This window comes from Aspergillus clavatus, genomic scaffold (genome assembly GCF_000002715.2).
Source record: "Aspergillus clavatus NRRL 1 1099423829736 genomic scaffold, whole genome shotgun sequence".
Classification (NCBI taxonomy): domain Eukaryota; kingdom Fungi; phylum Ascomycota; class Eurotiomycetes; order Eurotiales; family Aspergillaceae; genus Aspergillus; species Aspergillus clavatus.
Window position 1 is genome coordinate 239,452 of NW_001517111.1, and position 15,462 is coordinate 254,913.

Sequence of the window (15,462 nt, forward strand, 5' to 3'; positions counted from 1 at the left end):
CAGGCCAACCCCCTACCCATTGGTCATTGGCAACGCCCCCCAGACATCTAATGCAAATTGTTCCTGACTGGCATCCTTTCCCCGCTCCATTCGGCTGGTTTAATTGTCTCTGGCTTCCATCTCCTCCGAGTTTTCTTGCACGCGCCTTTCCTTCCTTCCTTACTTACTTACCATATACCCCCCCTGGACAATCATGTTCGTGTATGCATGCATGTATTCAAAGCTAAGAGGTTTAGAAACAGAACGGAATGCTATCATTGGACCCAACACCATTAGTATCTATTTCTAAGAATCATTAAGCTCATGAACATTTTCAAGCATAGCCCGCAGGGCTGGTATACGTATAATCCGACAATCATCAGAAGCTCAGAAGCGGGCAAAAAAAAAAAAAGAAAAAGAAAAAAATCTCCACGAACAAAATTCAATTAATAGGTATATCTGAATCCCACCTGTCGCGACACAATTAGTCTCTCTGGAACCAGGCGGGGTGAGATGAATAAACGCATACCTTGTCGTGGATGACCCGCTGGCCACAAGCCTGCTGTCGATTCCGGATATAGAAGCAGACGGTGAAGACGCCCACAATGGCGATCATGAGGATATGCGAGCTACATTCGAACAAAAACGTGAGTAAACCAACTCAGTTTCTAGCCACGCGACGATCCCACTCCCTGCAGCTCCAGATGCCGTGCAGCAGCAGGGAAAAAAAAAAAAAAAAAAAAAAAAAGACAGTGACAGAGAGACAGAGAGACAGAGAGAGAAAGGAAACCTACCCGATGGACACCCACACGGCCGTGGCGAACAGCGGCGCCTCGTTCTGCCGCACGATATAGCTGCCAGCGACGCCACCCAGGCCGTTGCAGGCCGCGACGGCGGCGGCAGTGGTGGCGCGATTCCACTGGCCGACGACGTTGTTGGCCATGAAGGCATTGAGCGCGGCCCAGTTGGAGACGTAGGCGCCGGTGGCGAGGAAGGTCCCGATGTAGCGGACGGTGACGTGCGTGGAGGCCGGGAGGCCGAACATCAGGAAGCCGGCGATCACGCAGAGGGCATTGAAGGTGATGAGCGGGCCGCGGAGGCGATAGGTGTCCCCGACGAGGGAAGTGAAGAGAACGGGGAGGACAGACCAGTAGTAGGGCTACGGGTGGGGGGTGTTGTTAGATGGGAGTTTGGTTGTTGTTGTTTTTTTTTTCTTTTTTTTTTCGATGGCTGGGGGAGTTGGAGTTGGAGTGAAGGTGTGAAGGGACGTACCGGAGTAGATAGTAGGATCGATTGGTTACTGGAGAACCCCATCCCCGATTGAAGGATGATGGGGAGGAAGTAGCTCAGGGAGGTCGAGACCAGATTCAGCAGGAAGAACATGCACGCGAACCCGTAGATCTTGGGGTCCAGGAAGTTGACCGCGATCTTACGCCAGGAGAACGGATCGGCCACCACATCATCGCGGTCCGCCTGGATGCGCTGCGCCGCGATTTCCGCCTCCACTTTGGACAGGAAGCGGAAGCTGTCCTGCGATCGTTCGGGGAAGTCGATCATCCACCAGTAGGTGATGATGCCTAGGACGCAGGTGATGAGACCCTGGATTAGGAACATCCACCTCCAGCCCCTCAGCCCTGCTCGGCCGTCCAGCCTGTTCAGGCCGTAGTTGACGATGGTGCCCGTGGCCAGGACCAGCACTTCGCCCGACTGCATAAACGCAAAGCGGAGTTGCTGTTCCTTCCGCGTGTACCAGGTACTGATCAGGTACGTGAGTCCTGGATAGATGCCGGACATGGCGAAGCCCAGCAGTACGCGCAGGGCAATCATCTGCTTCCACGTCTGGATGAACGCCGTGCAGAGGGTGATCAGTCCGAAGCAGAAGGTGATGATTGCGAACCAGAGGCGCGGGCCGACCAAGCGCACGGCAACGGTACACGGCAGCTGGGCGACCACGCTGGCGATGGTGAAGATGAAGATAGAGACGGAGTATCGCGACCCGTGTAGATCGAGGTCCTCGAACATGCTTGTGACCGATGCGGACGACAGAATGCCCGAGTCAAGGAGGTTGAGACTGCACAGGATTCCGGCAATGGTGCAGAGACGGATGTCTACTTTGAGCCGAATGCGCCGCTCCAAAGCTGCACGTTCTTTTTCCGAGTCACCGTCCTGTGAGGAGATCCCGACGTCCCTGGGGATGATATCGGGGGAGAGTCCCCTCTTTTCGACAGTAGCATTGGTGGCAGTGTGATCTTGCTCCATCACCGTCTCCTTGATCGTTCACAGTTTATAGGCGGAGGGGGGGGGGATGAGAATAGACCCGGAGAAGCAAAAGAAAAGGTGCGAATTCCGCTTCAATGCATCATGGGAAGAATGAATATGTTAGTAGTTAGTACCTAGTCGTGCCATAAAAGGAAACCGACGGAGGATTTTACAGCTGAACGGATTCGGACCGAGGAGAGTCCAGACGATAGATGCAAGCAGTTCTGAATCTTGAATTTTCTGAGTATCGCGTGCTCCGACAGCGTTGTGTTACATTGTGCATAGTATTGTCAGCACGCAGCGATGGTTACGAGATCCATTATTGAGTGATTGATTGATTGATTGACTGATTATTGAATGGTTCTGGAAGCCGATCGAAGCTGCGTTGATTGTTCAACTGTTTTTTTCTCTTTCTGTGGTTCATTATTGGTCTGTCAAGTATCACTAAGATCATGATCATCAATATTGATTGCTAGTAGTTAGTTGGTTAGAGAGAGACGAAGAAGATGATTGCTTCGATGATTTAGTTAAGGAGTCTTCATCCTCGGATTTCATTTCTCAACCCATTATTATTAGAGACTCCATTTGTCGGTTCTCGGACTCGGAGATTGCGATTATGATTCGGACTTTCAAAACTAATTGCTTATGAGCAGAGGAATGATCTCAAGTGATTTGCAGTAGTCGTGGCTTAGAGAGAGTATGAATACCCCGTAGTGTAGTATAATAATATGATGATGGTGAGGATTCGGATATATATATATATATATATATATATGCAGCTAGCTGGTCTCCGAAGGTAGGGGGAAAAAGAGGAATATTCTACTCTGTACACTATAAACATACAGATATATATATCCTTACTACTCTCTCCGTATATGGAGAAAGTACAGAAACAGCAACATCTTCCGCATTGCCACGGGACTGACATCAATAGCAGTCTTTTAACATATACTTGGTCTGGATAGCACCGACTCCAACATTCAACACCTCAACGGTGTAATTCCAAGTCTCCTGGCTTCCCAGACCATCTACTTACCAGTTATCACCTACCAGTCTGGTCCGAATTGTGACCCCGCAGAGCTCGAATGACCCACGTTGTGCTGTATTTCGGGCGAAGGGAGCGGACGAGCTGTCCACTTTCTCCAGGAGTCCTGTGGATTATGGGGTAGATTGACGATTCATGATCACTTATCTAGCTTGATAAGTTTGGAAATAATAAATGGGACCCTGATCTATTCCGTAGATATCTCTCTATTTCTTCCTCCCCGAATTCACATCCTCAACTCTTCTGTCATCCTCTGATCCTTTGATATAAACTCATCTCTTCTATTTGAGATATTTATTGTTTGACCCCACTTGAACAGCTTCACCGCCAAAAGCAAAAAAAGAATCTGGAACTGATAGTGAACAAAACAACAAACAACAGCCTGAATATCGACAATCCCCAGACAAGATGGTCGAACTGATCTCTCCTCCTGATCCTCACACCTTGCTTCCGCCTCTTCTGGCGTGTCTCCCCACGGCCTTCGTCTCCACACGGCCTCCTCCAGCGCTTCTTCCTCTACTATCCCCCATCCTTCGCCAGCGAGTCCAGATCCTCAGCTCAGTTTCCACCTCTCCAACCGATTCATGGCTACGATTACTCTGCTGGGATGTAGACAAGGCGGAGCATCTACAGACGTTGGTTGACCGGGCGAATTTCGAGCCTCACCCCGTTTCAGGAGAGATCGAAGTTCCGGGAGACGTTTCGATTGCGTACAAGCGGGTGGACGAAGAGACTTTACACTCACAGATGCTGCTGCCTGAATTTGGCCTGAAAACGGTTTATCTGTGGTGTCCCAATGACCAGGAAGGAGGGGGTCCCGGTTGGCGCCTGGCGGAGCTGATGCCTCACGAAGGTGGCGCCGAGACCGATGGAGTCTGGTCATCGTCGATTGGAGAGGCTAACGCCCAGGCAAAGGAGCAGCTGGTGGAGGATGCTCTTAGAGAAGCGGAGAACAACGAGCAGATTCCGTCGCAGGACTCAAAGCAGGAGGAAGAGGCGGACGATGATGATGATTATTGGGCCCAATACGATGCTACTCCCGGAAGGACCCCGAATGTCAAAACGCCCGCCCCTAATCCAGTTTCGTCCCTGCAGCGCCAGGTCACGTCCGAGGCATCGTATTTCTCCCGGTATGCGGATGTGCAGCCGGCCATGGACAACCACGATCCATCGGAAGAGCAGTCGGAGTTGGGTCCGTCCTCCCTCAACGGAGACATGCTGGCCAGTCTCCTGCGACAGCAGGTGGACAGCTCGAACGCGGAGGAAACAACTTGCCCCGACAGCCATGCCGCCAATGGAGCATCTGCGGATCAGGCCCACCCTGCGTCGCTGAGCCATCCGCGACCATCTTCGGCATCCTCAACCAGCTCCGACGCGATCGCAAAGCTGGAGCAGGAGGCAGAAAACCAGTCAGCCTGTGAAGTGGGTGTGAAGCAGCACATCAGCTCGAACATCAAGAGCCTATTCCGCCTGGCAAAGATCACCGGTATCTCACGCGCCGAGTTCCAGTCCCTCGTCAAGACGGAACTGGAGATGTTGGATTTGTCTGATCATGACGATTAAACCCCGTGGCTTGATTATGTTTTCTGTGTGATAAATCTTAGGAGCCTGTACATATTACTTCGATTTAGTTGTTCACCATTTTCTGAGCGTTTGGCGGGTTTTGCATGGGTTTGTCGGATTGGGATATCATATTTGGTCAGGACCAGATTGCTAGCTTTTGAGATATGTGATACAAGAACCACACCTATATTGTTGTGTTCCTTCTGTATAAATATTGCTCCTAATCATAATAATAGTTAGTATAGTATACTCGTAGTAGTAGTCTCCTTTTGTCCTCACTCTGATGAACTTATGCCAAATTCGGATGCTGGTCTTGTTCCGTTCCGCGTAAATTCCCCCATAAAGACACGCAATCCAGTTTATCGCCAGCCAGCGAACGACTTCCAAGTCGCTACTTGACTACTTCTACTATTGATTTTCCCCTTCTCCCCACGCTTCTTCCCAAACCTTTGCTTGTTTTACCATGTGCTCTCCGTGATCATCATTATTGTAAGTTATTTTTAATCATTATCTGATGGCCGATCTGTCGATGGTGGGCTTATCGCATCTGTTCCGTTGGCTGATCCTTGTCCCAGGTATATTAGTTGATCACTCGTCGTTCTCTGAGCTCCTTTCCTCGTTTCCTTTTTCATTCGGATCATGTCTCAATCTCCTTCGTCCTCTCTTCGTAAGAGAGGGGGGAAGAAGGAGACCTACCCCCCCGTCCCAACGGACGATGTCTCCTCCTCTCCTTTGTCTTCGCCAAAGTTGCCCGTCGCTTCCAAAAGCCAGTCGGAATGGGACTATAGGCTGGCCTTAGTCGTCCTCACCGTCCTGGCGTTTATCACTCGATTCTACAAGATATCCTACCCTAATGAGGTCGTGTTCGACGAGGTGCATTTTGGCAAGGTGAGTGTAGCCGTCAATTCCGGAAGGATTACGAAGTTTCTTTCTTTTCTTTTTCTTGTTGGTCAAATCAACTGACGATTGAGCATCCATTTTTTCTTTCTTATTCTAGTTTGCTTCTTACTACCTACAACGGACTTATTTCTTCGATGTGCACCCCCCGTTCGGCAAGCTCCTCTTCGCGTTGATGGGGTGGCTGGTTGGTTACGACGGCCACTTCTTGTTTGATAACATTGGCGACTCTTACATCGACAACAAAGTCCCTTACGTTGCTCTCCGCGCCATGCCCGCCACCCTTGGCGCTCTGACCATTCCCGTCGTGTTCCTCATCATGTGGGAGTCCGGATATTCCCTCCCAGCGTGTGTGTTGGCCGCTGGCCTTGTGCTGTTTGATAATGCCCATGTCGGAGAGGACCGGTTGATTCTGCTCGATGCTAGCTTGGTGCTTACGATGGCCCTGAGCATCCTGTGCTACGTCCGCTTCTATAAGCTGCGCCATGAGCCCTTTGGACGGAAGTGGTGGAAGTGGCTGCTCTTGACCGGTGTTTGTCTCAGCTGCGTCATCTCTACGAAATATGTCGGCGTCTTCACGTTTGTCACGATCGGTGCTGCGGTCCTGGTTGACCTGTGGAACTTGTTGGATATCAACCGCCCTTCGGGATCTCTCAGCATGGTTCATTGGGGGAAGCATTTTGCCGCTCGCGCTTTTGCCCTCATCATTGTGCCTATCTTTTTCTACCTGTTTTGGTTCCAGGTCCACTTTGCCATTCTCACGCGCTCCGGACCCGGTGATGATTTTATGACCCCAGAGTTCCAGGAAACCCTGAGTGACAACGCAATGGCAGCACAGTCCGTCGGCATCGAGTACTTCGACACGATCACGATCAGGCACAAGGATACCAAGGTGCTGCTACACAGCCACTGGGAGAAGTATCCGCTGCGCTACGACGATGGACGTATTTCCAGTCAGGGCCAGCAGGTCACCGGATATCCGTTCAACGATACCAACAACAACTGGCAGATTTTGCCTGCCGTCCCTCTTCCTGGTGTCGACGACAAGGGTCACAGCGTCAAGAACGGCGACATTATTCAACTCCGCCACGTTGGTACCGATACCGTTCTCCTGACCCACGATGTTGCGTCTCCCTACTACCCCACCAACCAAGAATTCACCACCGTCTCTCACGAGTTGGCCAATGGCGAGCGTCACAACGACACGCTCTTCGAGATCAAGATCGAGAATGGCAAGGCTCAACAGGAATTCCGCACTCTTTCAAGCCATTTCAAACTCATCCATGTCCCCACTCGGGTGGCTATGTGGACTCACACGAACCCGCTGCCGGAGTGGGCCTTCAAGCAGGCTGAGATCAACGGCAACAAGAACGTTCTTCAGTCCAGCAACCTTTGGTTTGTCGAGTCTATTGAGTCGCTGGATGAGAGCAACCCTCGGGCTTCCAAGGAGGTGCGCCAGGTCAAGCATCTGCCCTTCTGGCGCAAGTACCTTGAGCTGCAACGCGCCATGTTCTTCCACAACAACGCCCTGACCAGCAGCCACCCGTACGCCAGCGAGCCTTTCCAGTGGCCCTTCCTTCTTCGTGGTGTCAGCTTCTGGACCAAGAACGACACTCGGGAGCAAATTTATTTCCTTGGTAATCCAATTGGATGGTGGATTGCCAGCAGTCTGTTGGCTGTGTTTGCCGGTGTCATTGGCGCTGACCAGTTGTCTCTTCGACGTGGAGTCGATGCCCTTGAAGAAAGTGAGTTTTGCAACTCTTCCACCCTATTTTTATTTTTATATTTATTTGAACCTAAGCTAACTTTGCTTCAGTTTGGGGCCGGGGTTCTCGTTCGCGCCTGTACAACAGCACAGCCTTCTTGTTCCTTTGCTGGGCCGCCCACTATTTCCCCTTCTGGTTGATGGGTCGTCAGCGTTTCCTCCACCATTACCTGCCGGCTCATGTTGCCTCTGCCATGGTGACCGGTGCTCTGATCGAGTTCATCTTCAACCTGCAGCCGATCTCGGTTCCTCGCCCTGTCAAGGAGGATGACCCCACGGGCAAGTCCAAGGCGGAGGCTAGCCCCGGCCACTTCGTCACGGCGAAGGAGCGCATGGGTCGCCAGTCGCTCATTGCGGCGTGGGTTGCCACCCTGGTCATTCTGAGCGTGACCATCTGGGGCTTCTGCTTCTACGCGCCCTTGACCTACGGTACTCCTGGTCTGGACGTTGCGGGCGTGAATTCGCGGAAGTGGCTGGGCTATGACCTGCATTTTGCCAAATAAATGGCTCTCAAACAGACTACACGCTGCCTCGCTTTTGGACGAGGCATTTGTGCAGCCCAACCGTGTAAGATAGAGAGATTTTAGCGGATTGAGGTTTCCTCCCTGGTAGGTTTGTTGACCAGGGAGGTGGTCCAATTCGTATGGCGGATGATGACGTTAAGTGATGTTTGTTCTGTTTCTCTTTCTCCCAGAGATGATGTTCTCGGGTAATGTTTGCGGTCGAGCTACATTAGTGTGGCCGGTGCATTTTCCTCCCAACCTTCGAGTCCATAGCTATTCAACACTTTTTTGTTCTTTCTTCGTACTTGATATCCGTGTCATTCCAATTCAATGAAAATTTGATTCATATTTTTCGAGTCTATAGTATATGGGACAAGTGAAGCACCAGTAAAACCACACGATTGAATTCATGTCTTAAAATCTATACAGAATCTAACGAACGCCATTCCATGGAGTATCACATACAAAGACTCAAGTTACCATCGCTGCGACAAAAGAAAAGGCCAATGCAATGCAAGAAATCGACCACCACTTCCAGACCTAGCGAGTCATTCTCTTGCCAATCTCACTCTCCCAGCCCCGGCTGCGCTCGAAGCCATTGGACGCGGTCTGGTAGTCGACCATGGCCTGGTAGACCTCCTCCTCGGTGGTAAGCACAAAGGGTCCGTACTGGACAACCTTCTGGTCGAGCGGCTGGCCGGCGACGAGGATAAAGCGCGACTCGGACTCAGCGTTGTCGGGCACGGAGGCCTCGACGAAGTCGCCCCCTTGCTCGAAGACGACGTTGTGGAACTCCTTGACGGCGCGGGTGGCGTCGTGGGAGCCGAAGACGGTGGAGCCGGCAAGGGTGTAGGCGAAGGCATTCCAGCCCTGGGGCAGGGGCTGGGCGATGCGGCCGCCGGGCTGGATGGTGACGTCGAGCAGCCAGACGGGGGTGTAGGCCAGGTCGCGGACGGAGTCGACGCCGTGCGACTGGCCGGAGATGACCTTGACGGCGACGCGGCCGTCGTCGACAACGGCGCGCGGGATCTCGGATGCGCGCAGGTCGCGGTACCGCGGCTCGCACATCTTCAGCGGCTTGGGTAGGTCGACCCACAGCTGCATGCCGACGTTGGGGCTGCCGTCTGCGTTCTCGTGCGGCATCTCCGCGTGCATGATGCCGCGGCCCGCCGTCATGAACTGCAGATCGCCCGGTCCGATCGTGCCCCGGTTGCCGGCGAAGTCCTCGTGGTCGACCCCGCCGGAGAGCAGGTACGTGATGGTCTCCTGGCCGCGGTGCGGGTGGTCGGGGAACCCGGCGCCGCGCCCGATCGTGAAGTGGTCGAGCATGAGGAAGGGGCTGAAGTTGCGGAGTTTGGCGGTGCCGATGGAGCGGCGCACACGGGCGCCGGCGCCTTCGGCCTGCTCAATGGCAAGGAACACTTGGCGGATTGCGCGTGGGACGGCCATGTCTGTTACTGGGAGGACGATGGGTTCAAAGTCTGTGGTGAGGTAGTAGAGGTTGGGGGTTGTGGTGGTGTTTGTCTTCTTTTGCAAGGACAGGTGCTGCGACAAACGAGCTGGAAGCTGCTCTGATATGAACGATCTCAAGCTGTGAAGATAAGTAGACTCCGAAGCGAACTGATACGAGAAGAAGATTGCTGCGATGCAAGTTAGAAAAGACAGAAGGACTCTCATCGATGCAGACGGCAGCTATTTATACCCAAGAGTGTACAGTAGCAGGAAAGCTGTAGAATAGCCTGGAGCAGTTATAGAAAGTATAGAAAGCTTGAGATGGATGAAAAAATCCAGGCTGTCAGCGGTTAGTCAGTCATTACGGTCTATATACCCCTTGGTTTCGATCTGAGCTCCATCTTCGTATGCTTATTAGTTCATGACTGATGCTTGGATGATGCACCAATTCGGGGACGCAGAATTGCTTGCATGTGGATTAGGTAAGGAGAGTATCGATTACCAAGATCCCCGTCAGCAGGCGCTAAGCCGAAATGGGAAGAAGTTCCCGTTGCCCCACGTTTGGCCCGTGGAAGCCTCAGTACTCAGGCATGAAATCGGCTATCTACCGAGATCTGTGCTCCGTAGCGGATTTCTAACGGATTATTCAGTGGACTCGTGATTTGCCAATCCAGTGATGATGTCAATTTTCCGACACGCCAAACAAGAAGTCCTCGATGGTCTAACGGTCATGATTTCCGCTTGTCACTCGAATGAGAACGAGCGCGGGAGACCAGGGTTCGACTCCCTGTCGGGGAGATTTCCTTTTTTTTTTTTATCTTTTTGTCATTTCCTCAGTGCTTGCTTGCATTTTTATCCACGGAGTAATAATCGGCCTACTATTGATTCCTATCAGGCTAGGTTGCTTGCAACATTCCAGTCCCTGTTCGTTTTCGTCAACCTCTTAATAAGTCGGCTCGTATTAGTCTGAACATCTCATTTCTTGAACCAAGGGCTATGTACCGTACATACACTTCGAGGATAGAAAGACAAGGAAAGGAAATGGCATGATAATGCGACAGGGAGAAAACAACAAGAACATGGCCAATGGATGGGAATGGCGCACAGTCAAAACGGAGGACCTTCACCAACGCAGCTCATCAAGAAAACACGACAGGATAAATATGCAGCACACGGACTGTCCAAAATAGGGCAAGGGCATCCTTCGGGAAGGGAGACAATGGCCAGGCGACGTTGCACAAAAGAGCTAGGAGGGGTACGGGTCTTCCAACATTATGTATGACCCCAAGAAGCTCGGTAGAGAGCAGACAGCGGGTAAGAAGAAGAAGAAAAAAAAAAACGATCTAGCTCGCTGAGGCTGTAATACATGAATCCGAGGCATTGCTTCAAAACTCGCTTGGTCGAAACAGGACAATATGCCATGAATCAGTTGCAGTACGCGTCTCAGCATCAATCTTGACAGAAAAAGGAAACATCATCCGTGAGGTACGTTCAAGCTCGCCGGCAAGAAAGAGAAGAAAGTAATGTATAGGAAAATAGATCTTGTGCCGCACAGCGAACCAAACTATATACACCGCACGCTCTAGAAACCGAACGGATTTGTGGGGGCTATTTAGAGATAAAGCAGTCAGTCACAATACTCAACAGAGCAACATACAAATATGACATAGTCAAACTCACTGGCTTGTGCTAGGTTGGCCCTCATGCCTGTAGGCTGGGGAGCCAGTTTCTTAGGGGCGTCATGCTTGACTCCGAATCTGACGGGGGGAGCAGGCCCAGTCTTCTGTGGCTGCAAAGGTGTGGCGGTGGGCTGCTGGGGAATAGGAGGAATTGGTGGGGGTGACGATAGAGTGTAGGTGCCGGCCCCATTCAAGCCTGTTGGCTGAGGCTGTAGGGCTGGAGGAAGAATTGTGTTGATACCAGTGGCCATCGGCTGCTGAGGCTGAGGCGCAAAGCCGCCAAATCCTGTAGGCTGCGGTGCCAGACCCTGGAACCCGGTCTGCTGTTGCTGGATTCCAAACTGCGACTGTGGCTGGAAGCCAGTTGGTTGTGGCATCAAACCACCTGCAAATTGGTTCTGCGGCATGTATCCCGTGGGCTGCGGCTGAAACGGTGGTTGGAATCGCTGCTGGGCCAGGTCTGCCAGACTCTGACCCGGTGGAGCAATCTGCGGCCCGACTTGAGGGACACCAGTCAACTGGGCTTGCAGTGGAGGAAGGACAAAAGTATTTTGTTGCTGAGGGAAGTTTTGAGGTGCCGAGAGCGGTCGCTGCGGAGGGGGTGGAAGAAGTGAGCTTTGAGCCATGTTTTGAGGAGGCTGAGGGCGCTGCCTTGATGCCTGTTGGAAACCCGTCTGCTGAGGACTGAACCCTTGAATGCCAGTCGGCATAGGCTGCTGTCCGACTTGGGCCACTTGATTGAAGAAACCAGGGGTGGCGCCGGTCGGTTGCGGTTGTACTTGTGGCGTAGGCACCGCAGTCGGCTGCGGCTGGATAGCAGGAGGAGCCGGAGGGGCTTGCGACGCCTGAGGAGTAGTTGCAGGGGCCGGTTGGGCAGGTGTCGGCTGAAGCGGGGCTTGGAGAAGCGATAGGTCGGCCATGGCGCCCGTAAGTTGTTTCTGCAATGGAGCCTGGGCTGGCGCGGGTGAAGCCGTACCAGGTGGAGGAGATGAAGGAGCTGGCGCGGAGGCAGGGGCAGATTTCGGCTGCTTCACTTCCCAAGCGTCATCGTCAAAGCCACGCTGCACCGGCTTCTCGGCAGCAGCAGGGGTTGGGGGTGTCGCGGTACGTTCGTGGGGTTTGGCACTTTCATCCTTTTGCTCAAACGCTTTAGGATCGACCACATCACCGGCCTGGACGGTCGGTGCTGGCCTGCCTTTGCGAGTATTGTTGCGCAGCATGCCTCCGGGACCAGCAAATAGACCACCGGGAGAGCCAGCTTCCCCGTTGCCAATGACTTCTTCTCCCCCGAAGCTCACATTGCGAAGCTTAGACTTGGCCCCAGTTCGACCAAACACGTTGTCCAAATGGCGCATGACCCGCAGAATGTCACCCTCCTTCAACCCAAGAGTCCGGAGTGTTTCAGGAGTGATATCTGGCAGGACGCCCTCATCCATGGAGTCCTTGATGAAATTCTGTGCATACCGCTCGCATTGATGGGGACCGACTCCGGCCTTCAGGAAGAAATCAAACCAATCGTACTCTGGCTGAACTGAAGCACCGGACCGGCTGGCTTCCGGCTTCTGCTCAGCTTTCTGAGCTCGACGGCGAATATCTGAGAGGGGCTTGTCTTCATCAAGCGATACGCCGGTGACTTTTTCGACATACTCAAGGTCTTCAACGGACATCTTGGGAATGGGGACTGCAATTTTGACTCCATTCACCTTGTGAAGATGGATTTTGCCATCCTGTAGACCAATGAACTGTGCCTCTACAGTAAACGTCTTGGAACGATCGGTCCATTGCCTTGTCTTGGTGGGGTCGGGCTCTGGGGAACCTCAGTTAGAAAAAACTCATGCCGTATAAATTTGAGTGATGTAAGAAAGTAAACTTACTGGACTTTGTGCTCATCTTGCTGTCGCGCTTTTGACGCTGTGTTGGATCTCTCGTCAGCATCATTTCCTTCGCCATTGAACCATCACGGCACGGGTAAATTAACACAGCAGAACCTACCTCAGAGCCTCGCGAATCTATTGAGTCTGTCCTCGAAGCTCGCATTGCCTGCTTAGCCAGACGTGTCTCTTCGAGCCGGTTTCTCTCCACAGTCGAAAGGCCCGGTTCGACGCCGGCAGGTGGACTGGAGACAAATCCAGTGATTTCGATATAGCTGCTCGGGACCACACCCTCCTTGCCATTCTTAATGCGTCGCACCATCCACCACTCGTCCGACTTGGTGTCATCCAGAATGACGACCTCATCACCAGTTCCCACCGTCACCTCGTCATCGCTCTGGGCCATGAAATCATACAGAACTTGCCCCTTCTTCTTTCCTCCACCGCCCGCACCGGCCGCAATCACCTCCTTCAGACCTTCAGCGCGGTAGGCTCCGGAAATTTCACCCAGCGCAGAGACGATCTCTCGAGCGGTATCTTTGGCGCCAGCATGAAAATCAATGCTTTTGCTGGGCCGTACCAGATCGAGAAAGACATGTTTGCCTTCGATGGAATAATGCGAAAGCCGATCCACAGTCCACTCCTGCTGGGCTCCGTCTCCCTCTGGCGAGATAAAAATCGTCCCCGTGGCAATATTGATACCCAGTGTCGTGGGCATCTTCTTCCGCTTGCCCATAACCTCAACCATTTCATTGATGTTGTATAAATGATATCCGGAGGGAGACCGAGGCGTAGACTGCCCGATCCTGTTGTAAGGAGGAGACTCCTTCACTCCTTGGCCATCGCGCTCCTTCACCGCGCCATATTGAGAATTAGGAGACAGAGAGGGCTGGGGAGGCGAATAGCGCTCGACCGGCGAGGAGATATGCTGGGATGGAGGACGCTGCGGCAACGCGGGCGGCGGCGGCGAGCGTTCCCGTTGGTGGCTGTAGTTGTCTTCTGGTTCATAGGCTGATCGCTGGGGTTGCGGAGGGGGAGGAATCTCCCTGGAGGGTCCGGTTTCCACGGGAGATGCATGCTGCTTATGAATGATATTGGCAATCGCTGCCGCGGCAGGATTCTGAATCGTGCCAATTGGCGAAGCTGACGCGGGCGCAATAGGTTCCTCCTCGGGTACAGCAACCGGTCGTTGCGGGAGGGCCGGGGCTGGCGGCTCGATCGGAGGCGGAGAGGGAAGGGAGGGCGCTGCAGTGGCCGCGGTAGTAGCAGGAACGTCGCGACTCGAGGTCTCCTGAATCTCGATGTAGTTTGCAGGAGCGAAGCCGAAATCCGAACCGACTCCAACTAATGTCCAATCTGGGTCGGAAATGTCGTAGACCACAAGTTCTGCATCCTCGGAGAAGGACACCTCCTCATCTGTTTGACGAGTATAATCGTAGAGCGCCTTAGCCTGACTGACGGGTTGAGCCTATATAGTGGATCAAATGGGCCTTCTGTTAGCATATGTCCTCTTCTAAGCCAGAACGCGACAATGATGTCCGACTCTCCCGTCGCACGCTCCGGAGTTCCCAGCGCGACTCGAACGTCTCGATTGCTGGTGCCCAAGTAGTGGTTTCCAGACAATGTGCTTACCTCCTCGACATAGTTGTTCGGTACAAGTCCCTCCGGCTCATCCTCATCGTCTCGATCGGCCTTCTTCTTCGCTTTCCACCAATCGTCGTCGTTGTTCTTCTCAAGGACGCACAGCAGATCACCCTCTCGTAACTCGAGTTCCCCATCACCTTGGGGTTGGTAGTCGTAGATCGCTTGGTATACCCCGAGGAACCCCATTTTTGAATTCGAACCCCCGGGCGAGCGCCGTCTCCCTCAAAGGACTAGTTTCCACCGCTTCCGAGGCAAGGTTGTCGTCGGATAACACCAATGAGGATTTGTCGAAGAAACCGGGACAAGTCCACTATTCGGTGGATTGGGACACAGTCACGACGAAGAGTGATAATAGATGATGGGAGGCAGGTTGGTTGGTTGATGAACGGGGGGGAATCGGCAGCCTTGGCAATTGGGTAGTTATCCCCTCTCCAATTCTAACAGGCTAAAGGGGGTTAAGGATTGTACCAGAGAAGAGTCGAAGGTGGACAAGTTTCAATTACATCAAAGTGAATTGAAACCAGCCGGGAAACAAAGGGCGAGAAGAATAATTCGGAAAGGCGATGATGGGGAGGATGTGGAGGGAGATGAGAGGGAGAGAGAGAGAGAGAGAGAGATTAGTGTGAGTGAAGATACGTAAGTTGTTGGACGGAGCAGCCTGGATACCTTACGGAGCATTCTATTGACGGTTCTACTACGGAGTACACAGCCATGGTTATCAGGCTGCCTCTCTATCCTCCCTTCGTATCTTTCTCAAAGCTTTATTCACATTCTATTTGATACATACTACTCTGCTGTATCCAGA

The 15,462-nt window shown here is 52.7% G+C and overlaps 5 protein-coding genes and 1 non-coding gene across 6 annotated transcripts, besides 8 other annotated features; 3 read left to right on the top strand and 3 right to left on the bottom strand.

Moving 5' to 3' along the window:
* Positions 1 to 272: 272 nt before the first annotated feature.
* ACLA_057840 (putative MFS transporter) lies at positions 273 to 2,238 on the bottom strand (the record flags this gene model as incomplete). The annotated part of the gene is made up of 4 exons (XM_001276553.1): positions 273 to 332; positions 509 to 608; positions 774 to 1,138; positions 1,252 to 2,238. 4 exons carry the CDS (start codon positions 2,236 to 2,238, stop codon positions 273 to 275), a joined length of 1,512 nt encoding a protein of 503 aa, XP_001276554.1.
* Positions 379 to 405: a microsatellite.
* Positions 703 to 726: a microsatellite.
* Positions 703 to 727: a microsatellite.
* Positions 734 to 758: a microsatellite.
* Positions 2,239 to 2,559: 321 nt separating the features above from the next.
* Positions 2,560 to 2,595: a microsatellite.
* Positions 2,596 to 2,987: 392 nt separating this feature from the next.
* Positions 2,988 to 3,012: a microsatellite.
* Positions 2,988 to 3,013: a microsatellite.
* A 678-nt stretch (positions 3,014 to 3,691) lies between these two features.
* Positions 3,692 to 4,846, top strand: ACLA_057850 (uncharacterized protein; the record flags this gene model as incomplete). The annotated part of the gene is made up of 1 exon (XM_001276554.1): positions 3,692 to 4,846. One exon carries the CDS (start codon positions 3,692 to 3,694, stop codon positions 4,844 to 4,846), a length of 1,155 nt encoding a protein of 384 aa, XP_001276555.1.
* A 639-nt stretch (positions 4,847 to 5,485) lies between these two features.
* Positions 5,486 to 8,011, top strand: pmt4 (dolichyl-phosphate-mannose-protein mannosyltransferase; the record flags this gene model as incomplete). Its single annotated transcript, XM_001276555.1, has 3 exons — positions 5,486 to 5,734; positions 5,844 to 7,488; positions 7,560 to 8,011. 3 exons carry the CDS (start codon positions 5,486 to 5,488, stop codon positions 8,009 to 8,011), a joined length of 2,346 nt encoding a protein of 781 aa, XP_001276556.1.
* A 540-nt stretch (positions 8,012 to 8,551) lies between these two features.
* Positions 8,552 to 9,864, bottom strand: ACLA_057870 (pirin family protein; the record flags this gene model as incomplete). The annotated part of the gene is made up of 2 exons (XM_001276556.1): positions 8,552 to 9,651; positions 9,840 to 9,864. The coding sequence occupies 2 exons, from the start codon at positions 9,862 to 9,864 to the stop codon at positions 8,552 to 8,554; spliced, it is 1,125 nt and encodes a 374-aa protein (XP_001276557.1).
* A 309-nt stretch (positions 9,865 to 10,173) lies between these two features.
* On the top strand, positions 10,174 to 10,261 carry ACLA_057880. The gene has a single exon. It is a non-coding gene; the product is annotated as a tRNA-Asp (tRNA).
* Positions 10,262 to 11,045: 784 nt separating this feature from the next.
* Positions 11,046 to 14,843, bottom strand: ACLA_057890 (cytoskeletal protein-binding protein SLA1; the record flags this gene model as incomplete). Its single annotated transcript, XM_001276557.1, has 4 exons — positions 11,046 to 11,071; positions 11,144 to 12,949; positions 13,017 to 14,481; positions 14,646 to 14,843. 4 exons carry the CDS (start codon positions 14,841 to 14,843, stop codon positions 11,046 to 11,048), a joined length of 3,495 nt encoding a protein of 1,164 aa, XP_001276558.1.
* Positions 14,844 to 15,237: 394 nt separating this feature from the next.
* Positions 15,238 to 15,274: a microsatellite.
* Positions 15,275 to 15,462: the final 188 nt, after the last annotated feature.